Below are 22,640 nucleotides of genomic sequence, written 5' to 3'. Positions count from 1 at the left end.
CCAGTTCTTAGTAAATAGAATACAAATAGTTTATAGACCTTAAAAACAAGAACTCTTAAAACCTAGTTAAGGAAATTAAACTTTTTAAATGTAATAATGTAACGTTATATATATAAAAAAAATATTTTTTATTAAAACATTACCAATTTATTTTTAGTTAGTAATTATTCTTAATAAATTATTACAAAATAAAGCAAGTTTTTGGTTCAAAAAATCTTTTATAGACCCTAAAAGTTATGACCTTTAAAACCTTATTAAAGAAATGCAAAAAAATATTATATAAATAAATAAAATATAAGAATTAATTAATAATATTTCCTAGTAATATATTAATAATTTTTTGTTTGCTTTATTTTAGAATTACTTAAGCTAAACTTTTATTAATAATATTTTTTGTTTGTTTTACAAATATTTAAATTTATTTCCCGCTAGACTTTTGAGTGCAGCCGCACTTTGGCCTGCCTTTGCAAAGTCACAGGACTTTGCCTTAGCTTGGGCTACGGCCTGGACTTGGGCTTTGGCTGCTTTTGCCTTTGTCTGCCACAAGCATTGCCTTTGCCATTGCTGGCTGGCGTGTCCCTTTTGCAGCCTTTCTGGCCAAGCCAAAGTCAGAGCCAAAGCCAGAGCCAGAGTTCTTGGGCCTGTCCCAATGACCGAGTGGCGGCGGTATATCGCTCTCCGTTTCCGAAATCCGAGTCCGTTTCAGTAGCGCCAGAAACTGGCACAGACCGAACTAGCAGCCGAGACCCACCGAGTGCCAGACGAGCCTGGCCGAAGCCCTGACGAGCGCCTGGCCGAAGCCGCCGACGAGCGAACTGAACGAAAGTCGCACTCTGCGGACGCACACGCGCTGCGGCAGCTGACAGTTTCAGTAAACCACGGAGACGAACGGATTACGGGTAACGAACAGCAGCGAAATCAGCAGCAGCAGCAGCAGCACTAGTGGCCCTAGCCAGAAAATAAAATATATTAAATCAGCAGCCAAAGCCAGTAAAGTAGAATATAAAAAAAAAAACAAAAAACAAAAGAGCAGGCAAAAGCGAAAAAATATTGAAAAAGGGAAAGAGTAGTCCTAGCCCCGCCGAACAGGACGAAACGGAATTCCAGCAGGCCCTCGCCTGAGAAAAGAAAAAGAAATGGATAATGAAAAATGGAAAATGGAAAAGAAAAACGAAAAAAAAAAAGGAAAGGAAAACCCAAATTAACACACTCGGCATGCCAACAAAATGTATATGTAATATACAAGTGCCCCCCGAGCGGTGCGCAGGCAGAGAAAGAAAGTTTTACATAAGTTCTCCCTCCTTTCAAATCAGACAGCTCTTTTTTTGTTGTATATTTTTTTCGAGTGTGACCCACAAAAAAAAAAAAAAAGAAAAACCTCCACCCCCTCCCTCAAAAAAAAAAAGAAAAAAAAAAACAAAACAAAAATATACAATTTAAGATGGCAAAAACCTAGGGCAGGAGGAAATAAACTACAAGTACAACCGCCACATGTGTATCTCAAGTATATAAAGTGTCCAACGTGTGTGTTCTGTGTGTGTGTTTCAGTGCAGAAGAAGAAGAAGAAGAAGTCCAAGAAGCAGCATAAATTAATATATATATATATATATATTTTTTTTTTCGACTTGAAATTAGGTTACTTTTTTTGTTTGGTGTAAAAGCGCGTGTTCGCCATGGCGTATACTTGATGTGGCCGCAACGAGCAACGATTGCGTATACGCCTAGTGGCAGCGCATATGATTGTGTGTGTGCCAGTGCGGCTGTGAGTGTGCGTCACACACAACGTGTTACGCAGAGTAACTGTAACAGGGTAAAGCCCCCCCTCCCCCCCTACCCCCTCTACCCCTCCTCTTTAGCGCCTGGGAATCTTTTGGTTTGTTGTTTAGACCAAAGTGCTCGGAAAAGTAGGCAACGAAAATGGTTACAACAAATTGCAGGACTCACACCAACACAACACCATCACACACACACACACACACACACAGGCAAATGGCCACACTTACACGCAAGACACGAGAGCACAGGGCAAAGAGTCGTAGGGGATAAAGGGGGTGCCGCGGACTTTCGATTTTTCGTGAGTCGGTTTCTTGTGTGTGTTCTCGAGTGTCCTTTTGTTGCTGCTCCTTTCTGCCTTCTGCCTTGTGCTGCCGTGTGCGCCTTGTGCCTTGTGCCGCCCCCCGTTGAACTCCACTCTGCGGCATTCGCCTGCTGTTTAGGTTATGTGTATCTGGCATGTCCTTTTTCCCAGCCTTTCTTCCTTTTTTTTTTTTTTTTTGGAGCGCGCATATGCGACGTCTGCGCTAGCACGAAACGAAACCAAACGAAACGATTTGAAACGAGACCCAACCAAGCCAAAAACTCAGCACAACAGAATTCAGCTTGACTCGACTACGAGACCGAGACTCAAAGGACTCGAGGCAGAGGGGCCTTTGTCAGTCATTCAGTCAGTCAGTCAGTTGGGCGCCTTGCTAACTGGCTAAGCCGTGTCCTCCCTGGCCATCGGCTTTCGCTCGAGTCGAATCGAATCGAGTCGAGTCGAGTCGAGTCGAGTCCGAGTCCGAGTCACATCGAGTCGCGCGTGTGCCATATCGCGTTTCGTGCTGTGCGCAAAAAGAGCCGAGGAGGTCTAAGGACTCGAGGCAGGGTTCTGGCTTTGGCGCTGGCACTGGCACTGGCTTTGGCTCCTGGCTACTGGGCGCTGGGCACTGGGTATGGGTGCGAGGCCACGAGGAACGGAGCCTCGGAGAACGTTCTCCATACAAATAGCTAGTAAGAGAGAGAAAGGGAGAGGGAGAGAGAGACAGAGAGAGAGAGAGAGAGAGGTGGTTGGCGTAAAAGGGACAAGGGTGCCTTGAATTGCCTTGGCTTCGCCTTCGCTTTGGTTGGCTTTACTGAGACAAAAAAAAAAAAAAAGTGGAAACAAGTAATTGTGCAACACTTTTTAAGTTTAAAGTTATAGCCAAATATCCATATTTATTTCTTAGCATATAGTTATAGTTAAAAGGCTAAAAAGACCATTAGTTATTGGCCAGCAAAGTGGATAAATCTGAATCTTCATTTAAGATTTATAACAGCCATTACTGGCAACTTAATGAGAGCAATTTAAATAATTTCAAAATGGTTTTGTGACCCAAAAAAAAAGGAACTCAAATAATTTAAAATAGGATTCAAGTCTAATAGGAGTTTGGCGAAGAAAATAATAATAAAAAACCTTGAACACTTAAAACTAAAAATGTGTTAATATTTGCCACAATTTGGTTACTGTCAAGGTGCTACTGGCTGTCTAGTTTCGTTAGAATTTCTAAGGACCTTCTCTGCTTCTCGAACTGAAACCGAAAGGACACGCAGCGAAAGCGAAAATGTACCTTTCTTAGCCAAAATCTATAAACGTTCGACGCACTAAATGTCATACGTGTGAGTGTGTCCTGCGACTATAAAAAAAAGAGTGCCAGTTAGCAAAGGAACAAGGAGTTGAGTTGGAAAAAAGAAAACCAACAAAAAGTAAAAAGAAAAGGAGTATTGACTCGGCCAAGGCCCAGCGGGTTAGCGGCTCTTTTAGGGCACTTTTATATTTATTTCTATTTACCCACCTTTTGCCCCCACGAGAGTCGCAGTCACAGTGCGTGTTCAATCGACTCTCGCTTCCTTTGCTGTGTTTGTTTGCCCCTTCTGTTTGGCTTTCGGTGTAAAAAATTTACATAACCCAAATTGCCGCATAAATAAATTATTAAATACGTGACGTGCAAATGGTCAAAGATCAGGTGGTGGCCCAGGCCCAGGCCCAGTGGCATGTGCAAGGCTCTCTCTATTGTGCCAATCCCCGGGGCTTGCAATCAGGACGCAATCCAATAAGGTGAATGTGTTCAAGATCCATTTGTGTGACCCGCACAGCCAGGCGGGGCGGAGAAAGATGGAGATCCCCGCCCTAAATCCAAGTAGGGGCGAGGCCAAGGCTAGCTACCGATCGAAAATAAAAAAAAGAACGGCCAACAAAGAGTCTAGAAAAGGGTCTTTTCAGTTCCTCTTATTTTTTAGAGGCTTCACAGGATCATTCTAATTCTTGTAAAGAAAATTCCTTTCTATCTGCTTAAGATTATAAATTATCTGTTCTTCAGGCTTAAAATATATATATTTTAAACAGAAGTAGAAGGAAGTAGAGTAACTTGAAGAACAAGAATAATTACTGCCTTTGGTGAGCCCCTAAAGTCCTAAAAAAAGTTTTCCCATTGGCTAATTACATAATGTTTCATTTAAATGGGAAGTATATTTAGTTTCAAAGAAATATTAGGGATAGATTACAGATATTTAGGGTGGATTTGCTTTAGAAATTTATTTAATAGCTGCCTGAATTGTTTGAAGTAATTTATGCAAATATAAAAATAGCCGAAATCTGCGAAAGAAACTCCTTGTTTATTTCTCAGTATTTTCTAAAGTTTCTACTAAATAAATATTGCTTTCAAAATTCAGGCTCTCACAAAAATCCTTCATAATAAGCTCTCAACTTCTGTTTTTTTCCCAATTTGGTTAGGAATTTGTACAGGACTTTATCGGTATCCGAAATCCGGAATCGATTGGTCGCTGTCCAAGTGCGGGGCTCCTCTTTTTTGGGAAAGCGGGTCAGGCAGCATGATTTGTGATTATAACTGTTGTTCTATATTTAAGGCAGCAGTTGTTGGCACTCATAAGTTATGGACGCAGTTGCTTTTTGGCCAGGCCAACTGGTGCCAAGTGCCCGAAAAATAATGGCCCACTGTTGCAGCTGTGTGTAGAGTGTGTAGAGAGCCGCGGAGAATCAAAAAAAGGCATCAACTTGATGACCTAAAAATAGAAAAAGTCACAAAGGCGAACACGGATAGCGGCGAAGGCGAAAGGCGAAAGGCATAAGACGGCGAAAAGGGGTGGCAAAGTGGCACAACAAAACTTGTGTTGACAACGGGTCTTTGCTTCGGCTTGGGGTGTTCTCACAAAAACACAGACATACACACACACACACACACACATGTGCCACTTCTTTGGCGTTTTTCTCCTTCTGTTGCGGCGAATTCGGAATAACGGAAGTCGCGGCGAAGCACACAGCTGCTGCACAGCACAGCCTTCGCCCCGAAAAAAATAACCGAAAATGGAGTTGCCACTGCCAGAGAGAGATAGAGAGAGCAGCGGAATTCTCATTCTCTCTGTCTCACTGGCTGGAATTCATTTTATATTTCGTTTTCGTAATTTTTGTACTTTTTTTGAAAACTGGCTCCGCGATTCACGTGCACGCAAACGTTGCATAAACATAAACAAAATAAAAAATATTATATTAAATATAAAATCAAATAAAACTAGTGCTCTGCTCTGCTACTACTTCTTTTTTTGCTGTGTAATAAGCTGTCCTGGTTTTTTTTTTTACTGTTAACTCAAGAGTGAGAGTGAGAGCTGCCCAGTCAGCCAGTGCGAGTGTGTGAAAAAAAGTACATAATAATCGCTTAAGTACACTAAATAAACGATAAACGATAAATATAATTAAAACCCAAAAATAAAATAACCAAGTGCTTAAACAAGTTAACTAATAAAAGAGGCAAAGAGACCACAACGTGATAAATACTTGAAATAAAAACGTGGAGAAGCACTCTTGCTCTAGTTTCAAAGACCAATATATTCCCCCATTTCATGCATATCCTTTACCCCATTTTCCCCGCCCACATTTCCACCCAATTGAGCTCTTTTCCCTTACCAACTTGTTCGCTTTTCGCAGGCGACGCTGGCGAAATTGAAACTAAAACAGCAACAGAGACCACAAATAATAAATAATAATAATAATTGATAATATTAGCAATAATACGGATAATACGCAATAATAATAGCGAAAGGCAAAGCAAACCGGAAACTGGAAACCGAAAACCAAGCCCAAAACCGAAACACTAATAATAATACTACCAGCAAAATACAAAGAATAATAATAACAACAAATAATACAGCGAAATATTAATTACAATAATAATAATAATAATAAACCGAAACTGCTCTGGGAACAAAACGCAACGTTTGATGAGAATTTTTGGCAACACGTCGCGTCGCCGTCTTGGTTGTTGTCCTGCAAACACCCGAAAACCACACCAAGGATACCCCAAATAATTCAAAACCAAACACACCAATAATAATAAAACCAATGCTAATGCAGATGCAAACAAAGCTAACAAATAAATAAATACATCAAATACCAAAGCAAAAAAATCCAAAATAAAAAACAAAACCAAGCAAATTCATCTTCTACTTGTTCTTACCGCTTCAACTTTATTCGTCTTCGTCTCCGTAATAAATATATAGATATACATATATGCCATATACATATATGTGTGTGAGTGCGTCGCGTGTGTGTTGGTGTCTGTAAATGTGTGAGCTACTACAACAACAACAACAGCAGCAGCAGCAGCAACAACAGTAGTTAACAACATCAAGCAGCAGCAGCAGCAGCTGCAGCAACAACAACAACAACAACAGTTCTTAGCAGCAACATAAAAGCAAATTAAAATAGCAGCAATAAAAAGCCAAAGCACCAACAACAACAGCAGCAGCAGCAACAAACACAATTGCAACAACAATAAGAACAGTAGCGGATAGAGCGAGCAGCGAAGCACAACATCGATACACATCGATTAACGGTAAGCCTATCGAACTAATCGTTTAAAACACAACAATTTGGGGAAATAGTTCATGTTGCTCTTCTGGTTATAAATATAGTCTGCTGAGAAATTATCGAAATAATCGATAAATTTGGTAAATGATTTCTACAATTATATTTTTTAGACAATGCTTAAAGGCCAAATAATCGATTATTAGATTTTAGTTTCCTTAATAAGTTTAAGTTTAACCTTGTGATTAGGTACCGTTCCTTTAATTAACCGATAATCATAGTTACAATTTTATTCATATAATATATTATTCTATATTAAAGTATTTAATCATTAATGATGTCCCAACTTTTATTTATAATTTTCAAATAAAAATCAAAAGCCTATTGAAATAATAAACTCTATATTCCTGCTATCCAGTAATTGGGAATCGCTTAACTAAAACAAAATATTTGTTTTATGATTTCTTTGATCTAATATTTATATTCATTTATATATATTCCTGCTGGAATTTACAATTTATTATAGTTAATTGGTATTACTTTACGTTTTTAATTTGAACTAGTTTTTATTTATTTTCTCTTTATTCAAAGGCAGATATGCTCATTTATTCCTCAATTTGTAAACATTTAGAGGCCATAAAACTAAACTAAATTGGAGTCTTATACATAAATATGAATAAATATGAAGGAAGGGCTGTTGTGACTTTTAACTATAAAAGTCCTTTCATTGTTTTCTTTAAATAAACCACTAAAGAATGAAACCCACGTTAAGAGATATAAATATTAAAAACTAACTTTTATCGCCTCTGGTTCTGGGAATGTGAGTATTTGCAGTGGTATTCACTGGAAATATTTCCTTTGCCAGGGCTATTTTTAAAACACAGTCAACTTGGTGGGGAAACTCCTCAAGTACTTAAGCTCCAAGTGGGAAATTAAATTTGAATATTTCCAGTTGCATTTTCCATAGCATACTTTCCTGGGCCGGCATCTGGCATGGTGAAAAATGAAGTAAAAATCAATTAGAAAGCTAAACCCGAAACAGAATCTAAGTCACGTGGGAGTGAACTGAGAAATGGGCGACTTGATGAACTTGGCTCGATTATGTCATGCCCGTTTTCTTGCCATTTTCTTGGCCTGGTGAAAATCGCAGTTAACCAGGCCCAAGCCTGAGACTATCAATGGGGTATTCCCCGCGCCACCTCATGGCTCCTCCATATCATACGCCCTCCTCTTGTTTGGGATGCGCCTCTGCTGTCTCAGTCACTGTCTCTGGCATTCGCTGCTCGGTTTTTCGGCTACAACCTTTTGCTGGCTTTTGGAGGGCAAACTTTTAGCGAGGGCCGAGGCAGAGAGGGGCGGCTTTTCGGTGGGTTCCTTATAGTCTGTAGTCTGTAGTCTGTGGGCTATAGTGGGTCCGTTATACTAGCTGAAGTTCTCTCTCGGCGCATGTGAGAGAGACTGAGAGGAAGCGAGTGGAGAGCAGCTCCTGCTCCTGCCGCTCTTTAGCCCCAATTTCTCGCTCTTTGAGCATGCAAAATTCATTGACTAACAACATGCGAACTTCGTTGAGTTTTTTTGTTGTTTTCCTCTCTCACTCTCTTTGTGGTTTTCTTTGGTTTTTTGCTTTTGATTTTATTTATTTTCTTTTTGCTTTAATTATTTTTTTGTAATTTATTTGTGGCTAGTCCAGGGATTCTGGGCATATTTAATAATCGATTTTAATTTAGGGCTTCGATTGGCCAACAAACAATTTGTTTTTCTTCCGGGAAATTAAAAAAATATATATATATATATATATATGTGTGTGTTTGTGTGTGTAATTTGCATATTGACACAAATTCCGCTTGTATATATTCTTTTTTTTTCTCTGCCTTTCTTCATGAGTCATCAACATCGCCTAGGCAAATTAATTCGGCAAACAGTGCTCGAAATAAAGTTGGAATTTCTGTGAGTTGCTCTGAGCTGCCATGAATGAAACAGACACACACACACACACACACACACACACACAAACACACATATATACAAACACAGACACAGAGAAGAAATATATGCTCATATTGCCGCATAAGAGCGTTTGTGTGAGCTCTGTGCTTCTATGCTTTATGAAGAGTGCGGTGTGTGTGTCTGTGAGTGGCGAAATATCGAACTGACCTACTTTTATGCTTGATACACACACACACACACACGCCGAAAAAGCAACACCAACACACACTCGGTCAGATTGGCAAATGGAAAAAGAGTACTTTGACCTTAGCGGAGGCTGCTTATATAAGCCCTATATTCGAATCTGAATCCGAATTGGAATCGAAATCGGAAACCATTCCGAATTCAGACTCCGAACTTACAAGTGTTATATGTATATATGTATATAATATATATATATATTGCTCGTTGTGTGCTTTTATTGATTGGCCATTTGTTTTTGTGTTTTGTTTGGCGCATTTTACTTTTGATTGCATTTCATTTAATGCGAATCGCCGTCTGCAATAATCCAATTAGTCAGCCGTTGGCCTAACACCTGGTTTGGATCTGGGATCAATGCTCGCTGGGTTCTTCTGGACCTCTGTTTTCTATATAGGACTAATGACCATATTTTAATTTACTTTCAGCATCGTGCTAAGCGGCGGGCGCTAATCGAACATGGCGCCTCGGATATAGTTGTAGTTTTAATGTAGCAGGCGACATCCATGTGCCTCATGTGAGTATATAAAATATATATGAATATCAGAAACAATAATCATTATAAGTTAAACCATATTTTATTCTTTTAGTTTTAAAGATAATCCTTAGATATGAGTTAAAAACAAAATATTTAAAATAAAATTATAAAAAATTGTATTATTAATAAGTATACTTGTATTTGGTAGAAATCACCAAGTGTAATTGAGTTGAAATTAAACAAAAAATACACTTTCAGCTTGACTGAGTTCAGGCGAAAGGCTGTAATCAAAAATAATGATAGCCAATAGACTGAATAAAAAGCAAACCATATGTAATTGAGTAGCAATTCGATGTATACGAGTCCCGTTTCCCATTTTTTTTTGATCCTGTTTCATGTAATTTATTCAACTTGTACTTGAGTGATTTTGCTTGTTCATCCAATTGAATTATAATTCAATATGTATAGAGGTCAATTAACTACATAATTTCTATTCGACAGCAAAACTTATCTTGACAACCCCAATACGGCTACATAAAACGTAAATTTTGACTCGAAAACTAAAACAAAATTAAGTCTAAACTTTGTCTTACAAGTTTTGACAGTTGTTGTTGGGTTGAATTTTCATTAAACTAATTTAAACTAAACTCGGATGGGCAGTTAAGTAATTTAATTACAGAGAAGAGCCTAACGAGAGCTTTGATATGTGTGTTATGGAGAAATAAATACCAATTATTTTAATTTTACTTTTAACTAGGGCTTTAAATAAATAATAAAGCAAATATTTAATTATAAAATAATAAATTAAAAATGTTCAAAAATGTTTTTTAGTTAAAATTTATACAAGTTTACATATAAAAGTTTTTTGATTAAATCGGATTTGAAAATGTATACCAATGTATCGCATAATTGAAAAAACTCGATGATTAATCGATTTAAGAATCGATTTTATTTGAAGCTTTACTTTGAATTATAGTTTGTGGAGGTTAATTATTAGTTTTAGACCCTGATTGATGGTCGATTATTAATTGTACTTCAATTAACCATTATCTTTTTCAGGCCTTGGAAATCTAAGGCTCTCATCGTTGGCCGCATAGACAATGACAGAAGATTCCGACTCGATATCTGAGGAAGAACGCAGTTTGTTCCGTCCCTTTACCCGCGAATCATTGGTGCAAATCGAACAACGCATTGCCGCAGAACATGAAAAGCAGAAGGAGCTGGAAAGAAAGAGAGCCGAGGGAGAGGTGGTAATTATTTCTAGCTGAATGTCGTAACTGCCTATCGATTGTCTATTATCGATTTTGTGTGCCTACTCTACTACTGCTCCGCTCTACTTTTTGTATCCGTATATCCGTATATGTATCTCTCTCTCTCTTCGTCTAAGTGAATTAATTGACTTCTTCCAATTGAGATCGAATGCCAAATGCGGTTGAAGCCGTTCGCTGATCGCTGCCAATCGATTGAATGACAGCTATCAGCGATGGCCGATAGCCGATAACTGCCGCCGCTACTGTGCGCTTTTGTTGGTGCTTCAACCTAAGCCTGAACGTCTATTTAACAAATATAATATACTTATATATATATACTCAAATATATATTCTACTAACCAAACCATAAACATACATGTCTATCCAAAAATAATATCGAATAACGCATAAGGCATATGGAATATCGCATATCACATATTGAGTGACAGACACTCACCAGCAGTCATTCCACAAAAGAAACACACTCACACTTCCTCCGGATACGTATCTGTATAACGAATGTCTCTATGTCTGCATCTATCCGTATAAACCATCTGCCATATCTGACATATACCCATCATCAGCTGTAAATGCCGTTCATGCCATGCTAATACCTATCGTCGTGCTTGAGACCCCTGCCATCCGAATCGAAAATCTGAACACACCCCCAACACCCCCAACACCCCATCTCTGTCTGACCCACAACTTGACCCACTGTAATTCTCAACTCTCTGTCCAACTGTCAACTGTAAACTGTCAACTGTCAACTATCTTCTGTCAACTGTCGACTGTTTTCCGTAACTGTACCCTCTAGTGACATTCTTGCTATCACACCTCACCTCCAATTTCCAAACTCGTAACGTCGTACATGTAGCTAAAAGATAAAACCCCATTTGAACTGAACTCAAAGCCCTAATTTCAAAAATACAATATATACAGCGCAAGTCCACCCATTTTTGTTTAGATCTTTGGTTTGGTTATTTCGTTTATACCATTTTATTTCCAACAAAATTCCAAAAGAAACGTAAATGAGACCAAAAAGAACATTTAAGTGAATTTTGATTTCTGATTTTGAACTATTTGTATGTAATCGTATTGTGTATTCAGCATAAGAAACCCCCCTCCCCTCAAAAGCAACCCAGGCACCTTCCTAACTCCCCTTATGCTCTTACGCCCGTACCAAGATCGTACATATATCGTATTACTATCGTATCGAATCTGTAAAATGAGAAATTTCTTTCCTGCCATAATCGTTGTATGTTCGTTCGTTTGTTCGTTTGTTGGTTTGTTTAATTGTTTTTCAAACTATTTGAGAGTAAGAACTGTGTATTCTGTAACCCATTGGCTTCGTAATGTGTTCTTATTGTGTGTCCTAATTGAACACCTAATCAATTTTTATCGTATTATTGCGTAACAAAAACATTTTATTTACAATGCCAGCAACCCCCCTTAAACAGCCTTCCGAATAACAAAATAAATTTAATATTATCATTGTCGTATAGTTATATATCCCATATATTTTGTTGTATCCATTAAAGGCTAACATATTTTTCAGTTGAATTTCCTTAGTTCCATTTGGTTTTATTTTGATTTGATTTGACCAGGGATCTTTGGGTTAAGTCCAGGTCCATGTCCATGTCTTTCTTGTCTCAGCACACACTCTTAGCCACCTGAACCCCCCACGAATTCTTCTGTAAATAGCCAACTCGCTTGTGAATACGTGTAGCAAGCCAACGGTAGTTGAGCTGAGCCCATTGTCACTCATTAGTGCCAGTCAATACTCAAAACTCAATACTCAAAACTCAATACTCGGTGCCATTACCACAAAAGTCGGAATCATCAAACAAACTGTAAAAATAAAGGCCACAAAAAAGCCAAGGCCAAGATCAGTTGGTCCCAGGAAAATCTAAAAAAAAAAGTGATTGCAAAGAAATACTACCATATTGTTTAATAAAAGAAATAAATCGATTAAAAGCTGCTCAAGAAATAAAGACCAAGCCTGATCGCAGCATTCATAGATCGAAAGCTGGCTGCTAGAAAAGCAGCAAAGAAGCTGCCTGCTATGAAAATATCAGAAGCAGGAAGCTGAAAGGTCCTGCTCCTAAAGGAAACCCAAGTGATCCTGACCGCTAGCTGCCTGATTTGAAATCTCTGTACAAACCATCTCAAAGAGCATTTGTCATAAAAAAAAAAACTGTCACCTGTCACACACACACACGTCCTTGTCTCTCCCCTTTATCGACCATCTTCTCTCTCTTTGTCAATATCTTTTTTTCTCTCCCTGTGCACACACACACACACACACACAGATGCCACCGCGCCACACTCACACGCCCACAATGACGAAATCGAATCAGAAAATAAGTCCAGAGAATCTTTCACATAAAACTCATAAGATCCTCGCATTTTGACCAAGACAATATCGAATGTGGGCGAAAATGTGCATTCCCAATAAGAATATATATATCCATATATAGACTATTTGCCCCGACATATAAGAAATCTGCTCGCCTACATAACCACTTTCTACCGTTTGCTTTTTCTTTCGTGTACTCTCTTCCGTTTCATTTACAACTTCTTCTCTTTTTGAACTTTTTGAACGCTCTCTCTCGCTCTCAACGAAACTCTTTGCGCGCCGCCGTCCCCGCCGCTCTCTGGATCAAAAAACTATAACAAAAAATACTGAAAAAAAAACTGAACAATGAAAAAATATATGTGTATTAAAACCCATCACGAATATGAATGACAAATGCGAATTCGGCGCTTGCAAAATGCGAAATGCAACTAACGAAAATCCAAAATCAAAAATCCAAAATCGAACATGAACATATTTCCTCCACTACCTCCTCTACTACGCTACTTTTTACTACTTGAACTTGATAAATGCTCGTAATGAATGCCCTAAAACCAAATACCAAATCCAAATCTTCTTTCAGCCGCAATATGGTCGCAAGAAAAAACAAAAAGAAGTAAGATTTTGCTCAGAAAAACAAAAACCCACAATAAAAAAGAAACACAACAAATATGAATATAAAAAAAAAAACAAACACCCACCAATAATTCCCGAAAAAGATCCCACCACACACCCACACAAACCTATATCTATATACACCTATATATATAGAGAGAGAATCTCAATCTCAATCGAAGGAAAATACTTATGTGTGTTTTAAGTTGTATTCTCTTGATTTTTCCTTAAGTCTTTATAGCCACAAATCTTTGAATTTTCCTTTTCGTTGAGTTCTTTAGTCGAAACAATTTTTTGCGTTTGCCATTTTGCGTTGTAGTTGGTACCCCCCGTTTCTTTCTGTGCAACCAAAGTCGAGCCAGCCAAAATGCCAATATCAATACCAATCCATGCCACTTAGCCCAGTTTTGGTTTCTGGTGTGCCCCAGGCTTGGATATATATAAGCTATCCAAGTATCCAAGTAATCTGTAACCAGTATCCACTATCTTTATATATATATACATATATTTCTTGTACTTTGTATTCGCTCCCCAAAAAACGTAGCTTGTCCATATCTATGTCTATTCGTATACTCGTTCTATAACTTTGCCTTACTTATATTTATCGTAAATATATATAAATCTATATATGTATTTTCCCACTGCCCAGGGCCGCTTGAATACAATATTAACAAAAAAAAAAACAAAAAACTATAATAAAAGCTCACCTGTAAATAGCCCAAAGAGAAACTAATGCAGCTGGAAATACGCTTTAAACTTTTCCGCTTTTCTCAGCCGCCGTAGAGGCCTTGCAGGGGGTCTTTGATGAATAATAAAGCAAAATACCCTTAAATATATATTTTTTAATTGAAATATAAAAACAAATATAGTAAATTTATGTATATGTCAGTCTGAGAATTATGGAAATCCCTAATAAAAAGTTCAAGGAAAGCTTGAACTATTAAACTTTTTAAAGAAGTAGTTATAGGGGTTTTAAAAACCCTAAAAAGGAATTTAAAAGTATAGGTTAATTTTCATATATTAATAATAATAATTTTCACAAATTGGGACCTTAAACATTTAAAAAAATATTTTAGACACCCTTTTAGGGATGTTTAAAACCCCTAGATCACCTTTTGATTCTGGTTTTCAGTCTGAAAATTCTGGAAATCCCTACAAAAAACTCCAAGAAAACCTAGAACTATTAAACTTTTCAAAGAAGTGTAAATAGGGTTCTCTAAACCCTCGAAAGGTATTTGAAAAAATAGGCTAGAAGATGTTACATTTAAATAAAAATCAATGTTCACTAAAGTCAGGAATCTGAAAAATTTAATAAAATATTTCAGACACCCTTTAAGGTTTGTTAAAAACCAGTTTATATATAGTTTCTTTTCCCACATCTCCTCTTAAAAAAAAAATAACTAAAAATATATATTTAAATCTCCCCCAAAGACCATAGCAAGGACCTCTCAGACTTTGGCTTTACCAAAGACAAGAGCAAGCTTCTGCCTTTTTATATATATATTTTTTACAACTATTGCTATTTAATATAATTCCTGAGGACAACAAACACAAGTGTATAAATATCCCTTTGCCCTCAGCCTTTTGCCATTTGGCATTATTGCCATAGTTATATTGCCACTGCCCGGGGGCCTCAATTACTTATCAAGGTGGTGGAGCCTACACACATATGACTAAGGAGCTTAGCGAATGTCCACACACACACACACATACCTCAACTTACACACACACTCACACTATGATAGAGTATTAATGGCCAATCAAGGGCTGTGCAGCGTCAGTGTTGTGAAACCCCAAGCAAAACGAACCGAATCCCCCATAACTATCTGTGTATCTGTATCTAAACTACTGTATCTTTGTGTACCTGTATCTGTGTAATATCCGTGTAATTAGTGTGCGTGCCTGTGTAATATTTGCTGTTTTCAATGCAACAAGATATATATGATATATCACACTCAACCACAGCCCAATCAGTACCAAGTCTAGCTTAAGATTCAGTTTCAGTTTCAGTGTTTTCACCTCAGTTTAGGGTATGCTAGGGTTCGTTCTTTTGACCATACTATGCAGATGTCTGATGATTTAACCGCCGCGGGCAATCTGCAAAGATTTCCCCACGCGCAAATGTTTGCATTGCCTCGGCAACCAAAACACCACCTGTAGTCTGACTCCCCGACTTCCGACCCGTACGAAACGATACATTAAAGCCTAAACACACATCATACCAATATAACGAATGTCCTGTGGAGGAGGTGGAGAACTCCACTCCAAGTCCAAGCTGGCGAAGATGAGTCACCAACCAACCAACCAACCAACCACTCAACCAACCAACCAACGACCGACCAGAACCGACCAGAGTTCCCACCGCGTACTGTAAGTTGTGGGCCAAGCGGAGCCCCCGTATATCGGGTATCCGAGTATATTGAGTAAGTGTCGCGTAACTCTCATCCAAAGGACGACCCGACTCCAGGGAGCCCAGTGTGCCGGCATGCTCCGGCATATTGCTGATGTGTGATCCTTAATATAAAGAAAGAGAGAGGGGTCACACCCAATGCTGTTGTGCATGCCAAGTATTTTTGGGGGCTCACTTCTCCCTGGAGGATCCTGCAATATATAGCCTTGCCTGCCGGCATCCATTGTTAGTTTTCTTTCCTAGCCTTAGATGAACATAATTAAGAGGTTTATCAGTTTCTCGGTTCCGTTTCGGTTTGAACTATCATTTGTAGTTGGCTTCAGACAAACTGTAGAATCTACCTCCTCAGAAACCAAGAACCCTACCCTCTGCTATCCTTGTAAAGGTGTGCCTGGGTGCGTGTGTATATGTGAGCGAGTGCGTAAATGTGTGCATGTCCTTGTAGTTGTAGTTGTTGTCGTTGCATGCCGCATGAGTCCTTTTTGAACTCCCTACCCTGGCAGCAAGTCCTTCAGTCTGTTTAACTTTATTTTTAAATACTTTTTCGCTTAATTCCTTTAAAACCATAATTGCTTAAGCCTGTTTCCAACCCCATAATATCCTGATATATATCCTTTCAACTTAATTCCATGGTTAACTAGTACTGCAAATCCTTAACCTTAAATCCTTGCCACTCTTTTCGCTTCTTTCTATGATCAAGGATCAAGGATTAGCCTGGTCAGGCTCATTCTGCTGCGCAATACATCCCAAATTATTATACTTTGACTTCGGCCAGTGTCCTTGGCCATGTCTCCTGCCCAGCCAAAGTCCTGCCATTTGTTGCTAACCGCAGGTTAACTAACCTATTTTTGCCTCAGACATCGTTCCGTTCGCCGAATGCGTCATAAATTTGTAATCAGCCAGGGGCCAGCAAAAGCGCGAGCGAGGACACGCTTATGTCCTTATGTCCTTATGTCCTTATGTCCGGTCAGAACCGGCTGTTATGGCCAAACCTAACTATCAACCTGCCCTGCGGTTCGCCTTTTATTAGTTTAAATATAGACCCAAGAGTTGTTGCTGTTTTAAAAGGCTCGCACAGCACAGCACTCCGTGTCCGTGTCCAGGACTGAGTCCACGTCCGCGTTCGCGTCCTGGTGGTGGGTGCCGCAATTGCGTCAAAGCTTTGGGCTCCACAAAATACATACTCGCCGAGTTACCAGCGCCCCTCCACACACACACACACAATCTAATTGTCACGCCAAGCCAACTATTATGGAATTTTTCCCTCTAGTTTTTCCTTTTCCACTCTCTCCACACATACAGGATAGTGGGCTGGCGAGAGTGACGTTAGAGTTTTTGTGTGCTTGTGCTTTTGGCTCTTTACTTTTGCTTTTGGCATTGCATGTGTCGGCGTCCGTGGAAAGTAAAAACTCGTACCCGCCCACGTCTGGTTGAAATCGATAGGGAGGCGGCAAATGAGAGGGGAAACAGAACCCAAGGCAGCTAAAAAAAAAAAAAAAATAAAAATATTGTCATACAAAATGCATGGCAAAGCAATTAAAATTTGCCAGAACATGCAAGAATAATGCATGTGTCTGGCCTAAAAGAGGACATTTACAAAATCAAAATGAAAAAAAGATGAAATTGAGTTTCCTCCTTCCCTGCTTTTTTCTTTCCCTTTTCGATTCCTTTCTGAAGAAGTAGCTTAGTCCTAGTGTTGTTGTGCACACTGTAGCTAACGTTTTTACCAACACTGGACACTGTTCTTTAGTTTCTCTCTCTCTTTGCTACAAACACATACACACACACACTCACACAACGTTGGAACGTTGTCCAACACTGGTTACCTGAGTTTCCCGTTTCCATTTTGAGTTTCAGTTTCCGTTTCCGTTTCCCTTACAGTTTCGGTTTCCACCTTCTTCTTCTTCTGTTGTTCAACCAGACGAAGTTGAATCGAAGCGCAAATAAAAAAGATATATTCTTATATAGTCCAGATTATACTTATTGGTATTACCGACTTGGTGTTACTTTTGCATACCAAAAAAAAACCCACCCCGAACTCCTTACTCCCCAACTCGAGCTGTACCCCTATATCTATCTGTCCATATACCCCTGTATATATATAATCGATACTTTTTACTATAAGCCTCTCACTATATATATATAGATAAATCTCTGATATGCAAAACTGAAACCATCACAAAATTCTAAAATTCCAAAAGGAAAACCAAAAATGAAGCGCTTGAAATTGATGTTGATTTGTGTGCCGCTCACTGTCTGACTTATGATTTCCAACCAATTCTTTCGATTCCGCGTTGAGCTGAACTCCAGCTCAGGCGCGACTGAAACTGATTGTAACGAAGGTCCTTGCTAATCCACATTTCGCTCAATTCGTTCTGTTCTCTCCGCACGACGATCCATGGTCCTCAAACAGATCCGATATGATGACGAGGACGAGGATGAAGGTCCACAACCGGATCCTACACTTGAACAGGGTGTGCCAATACCTGTTCGATTGCAGGGCAGCTTCCCGCCGGAATTGGCCTCCACTCCTCTCGAGGATATCGATCCCTACTACAGCAATGTACTGGTAAGTCATCAGCTTCTTATAATCTCTATATATAGTATATATAAGGATATATGCCAGTTGCCGTGGGCGGGATAACCCCTAAATGACCCAAACTTGAACCCTCTTCTTGCAGACATTCGTAGTTGTAAGCAAAGGAAAAGATATTTTTCGCTTTTCTGCATCAAAAGCAATGTGGCTGCTCGATCCATTCAATCCGATACGTCGTGTGGCCATTTACATTCTAGTGCATCCATTATTTTCCCTATTCATCATCACCACAATTCTCGTCAACTGCATCCTGATGATAATGCCAACAACGCCCACGGTTGAGTCCACTGAGTAAGTACCCCTTAACCCGGAATAAGGACATGTTCGTAACGTAACCCCCGACAGAACACACTTGATACTCTTTTGGTTACCTTTCCCTTAGCTAAATTTGATTTAATCTTTATTTATGGAACTTTTACCAACTAATATATATATTAATCCGTACTCTGTACTAGACATATAAGTATATAGAGATCTATATACGTATATGCTATATAATCGACATAACCAACTTATAATTAAACGATATTATTATTATGTAACCTTTTCGATATTTCGATATATTTATGCAGATGTGTATTTAGGTCAAACTTGAATTTCTTTCCTCTATGATTTCCGCAAAAGCCAAACGAAAACGAAAACAAAAACAAAAACGATGAAAATCGAAAAACGAAAAATGAAAAATGAAAATGAAAACGAAAAGAAATAGAAAAGAAAACAACAACAAACCAAAGTGCAATCGAAATGTGTAAACAACCTGTACTATATATACCATATTATATCTCTAATGTCCCCATAATAAGCCCCATGACCTACGCAGGCAAAGGTAAAGGTCAAAAGTAAAGTAAAGTAAAGTAACGTTCAGTTCTAGGTAGCTAAATGCCACTTCCAGTAAGAGAGAACCTCCTAAATTCCGACATCATGATGCATTACGGCGTAGTGGTGGGAATTCCCCTCGAATGGAACCACCGAGACCGCTCCTCTTGTATGATATTCTCGCATCCAAAACATTCAGTATATATATAACAATATATCCTCATAACCTTGCTCGTTTCTTTGCCGCGTAACTCTGTTCGATCGTTCGATCATAGATCAATCTCAGATCCATTCCAAAAATTACTCATTTCTGTAAAAAATATAAAAAAAATTTGTACAAATTGCCTCGATCCGATCGAGAACCGACTACCCTGAACTGGTTGGTTTTGGTTTGTTCACGTTTCGAATTGAATTCAATCGATATATCATTTGTAAATGAAGTAACTTTGCTCCGTATATAGTCGAGACAGTAGTGCCTAGTCTAAACACATAGTATATATTTAGTGAATATATATACATATATATATATCGATATAAGCCCAATAAACCCTTCATTATGTATGTATACCTTCATAGATCTCAATAGAACTTGTGTAAATCGTTTAAGTAGACATTAAGTAAAAACCCCTTTATCGAACCCTAGATCTAGCAGCCGTATTTAGTACAGTTTTGATCATCTTACAAACACGAAATCCATGTAAACCCTATGTACCACCATTGCCATCCATAGTTAAGATCGTATATAATCCATAGAAATTAGTTTATAGAGTTTATAGAGGGTTTCAAAGTACTGTTCGCAGATCGCTCTGGGGACCGATTATAATCGTAGATCCTATATATATATGGATAGTTCGGTTGCCTCGTATTTAACTAGTATATCTCGTATATAGTATATGGAAACTCCATTCCGTTCTCTCGCTCTTTTCACAATCGATTTGTACTCCTAGTTAGACTCTCGATTCGATTAGTGCTCTCATCATCTATAGAAGTCGTTAATCATTTGGCACGCACACAACTCTATATATTCCTGGGTCTGTGTGTGTGTCCTAGAATATTGCGTATACGTAGAGTTGTACATAGGTAACAAAAAAAAATATATATAAAAAAGCGAGCAAAATATTCTTGCAAGAGAGCGTTCAGCGCCGAGCAAGCAAAATGTAAAGTGAAAAGAGTTACGTCATTTTTCTAGCTGATATCAAAGTTATTGTCGCAGATTTGGTATCAGAATCGAGCACCCTAGAGAGAAAGAGAGAGGGAGAGAGAGTGAGAGAGAGAAAGAGAGACGGAAACTGGGGCAGAGAGAGACAGCAGGTGGCAGCTGGCAGATGGAAGTGCAAGCGGAAGTGCCACTTGAACTTGGCTAAGGGTAGGACGCGTTCAAGCTGAGGAGAGGGGGGTTTGGGGTCGCAACAGCAGGTGCCGCATAACTTGAGACACGCACACACACACACACTAATACTCACGTGGCAAGGAAGAAAGTGAAAGGAGGAGAAAGCCGGAGAAAGGTGCAAAGGTGCGAGTAATATGGGTCGTCGTAGCCCGCTGAGAATGTTCATAGGCACACAGGAAAAAAAAGGTTACCTAATCCTTATGTCCTGGGAATCATTTTCGAAAACTCCTAGTGTTTCCCGATTTTAGAAGAGAGTTTTCTTCAAGGACTTGTCTTACAAAAATATTGAAATTTTTCGGAAAATCAATCAAAAGCGGTTAAAATATCTGCTTATTTTTAAAAATTTTAACTTTTTATCAGTTTTTGGAAAAAATAAGAACAATTTTTTTCACAAAAATGACTAGAAAGACTCGCCTGTTGATGCTGTTCCATAATATATACGATTTAAGGGGTCGCAAAAAACTCCCTCATTTCCTTGCAATCTCCATGGAAATTACATTTAAATAATGAAAATTAAATAAAAATCAAATGAAAATCAAAAGAATGTAACCAATATATCCCTTACATTTTATTTTTTAACGTTACACTGGGGTCACACTTGTGCGGGCCCCTGAGAAAGACATAATACCTGCAATTAAAACACAACTCAAGTGTCCTTCACGGGCATTGGGGCCTAGGTCAGACGCACGCCCTCCATCCTCGCCTCCCTGCATCCTTGCCTTCCCAATCCTCGTTCCACTTCCAGCCTGCCAGCTTCAAGCTGTGAGCTGCGAACTGTGAGCGACTTTGAACTAGTTGTGGCGCCCAAAGGAGACGGCCAGGCGACCACCGCAGCCAGTGCTGTCGCAAACGTCCTTTTTCTTTACAAATCTGAATGTCCTTTTTCTAGCCATGAAAATGAATAAAATAAAATAGCCAAAAAGGCCACACAGAGTGTGGCCATAACTTCATTAAGTGGTTTTTATAACAGGATAATTACTAGTCTAGTGTTCCTATTCTGTAGATCTTTTTGGCTTTTAAATATATTTATATTTATATATATTCCTAATCATCACTGAACAACAGTGAATGGTGAACAGTAAGCAGTAATGGTAACGAGCAAAGGGTGTCACTGGAGCGGCGCTGTCTGCCTGAAATCTGTCAAATGGCTAACCAGGCAGCGGCGGGGGAGGCACTGACAGGGGCAACAGCAGTTGGCCGAAGGTCGGCCTATTGATCTGACACCCACACGAACAGCAGCTTCCCTTCCTCCCACACACATAAGGAGAGGCGAACAGGGGCAGTGTCAAGCAGTTGGCCGTTAAGTATTAACCATTATTGACATTGACAATTGTCTATCTGCATCTGCAGTTCAGTAATTAGGGCGGTCGAGTGCATGCCAAGTGTGCTTTTGATGTGCGCCGTTCCCAGGCATTTCATTTGGAATGATTTGGAAGCCAGGAGACTGTGCACTTGTAAAAAATTAGATGTATAAAAGGATAAATACAATATTGAGTAGGGGAAATGATTTGAGAGAAAATAGTGTGGACAGGATTCGGATTCATTAATTCCTTAAACAACATTTGAATACAGGTGATATTCACTATATTTGTGAATGATTCGTTTCTAATGCAATCCACCTTAAAGAGGAAATGCTTTGAAAGAAAGCATGGAATGGAATGAGCCACTGAGTCCAGTTTTCGAACAGAATTCCGTACACTTTGATTCTTCATTCATTAGTTCATTTATCAATATTTTTATACAGGTGAATATTCACTGTATTTGTGAATGATTCGTTTCTTATGCAATCCATCTTTTACTCAATCCCTTTGTGGATATTATTGTGTGTATATGTGTGTGTCTTTCGGGGCCAGTATTGGTGAATCAATCTAGGACAAGAGACGAACAGCAACAGCAACTTGTGAATCACAGATTGAGATACTATCGCTGCAC

The 22,640-nt window shown here is 38.9% G+C and overlaps 1 protein-coding gene across 1 annotated transcript in view; it reads left to right on the top strand.

The window, feature by feature from the left end:
* The first annotated feature begins 5,486 nt into the window (after nucleotides 1-5,486).
* para (sodium voltage-gated channel paralytic) overlaps nucleotides 5,487-22,640 on the top strand; it is a 69,337-nt gene continuing 52,183 nt past the window's right edge. The window contains exons 1-6 of the mRNA XM_070288286.1: nucleotides 5,487-6,644; nucleotides 9,229-9,317; nucleotides 10,338-10,528; nucleotides 13,465-13,497; nucleotides 18,320-18,475; nucleotides 18,588-18,793. Of these exons, the coding sequence (XP_070144387.1) occupies nucleotides 10,379-10,528; nucleotides 13,465-13,497; nucleotides 18,320-18,475; nucleotides 18,588-18,793 (545 nt within the window). The 5' untranslated portion in view covers nucleotides 5,487-6,644; nucleotides 9,229-9,317; nucleotides 10,338-10,378. The remainder of the gene's footprint in view (nucleotides 6,645-9,228; nucleotides 9,318-10,337; nucleotides 10,529-13,464; nucleotides 13,498-18,319; nucleotides 18,476-18,587; nucleotides 18,794-22,640) is intronic.

This window comes from Drosophila kikkawai, chromosome X (assembly GCF_030179895.1).
Source record: "Drosophila kikkawai strain 14028-0561.14 chromosome X, DkikHiC1v2, whole genome shotgun sequence".
NCBI classification, from domain to species: domain Eukaryota; kingdom Metazoa; phylum Arthropoda; class Insecta; order Diptera; family Drosophilidae; genus Drosophila; species Drosophila kikkawai.
The sequence above is the reverse complement of the archived record's forward strand: the minus strand, read 5'-3'. Positions and strand labels throughout refer to the sequence as shown.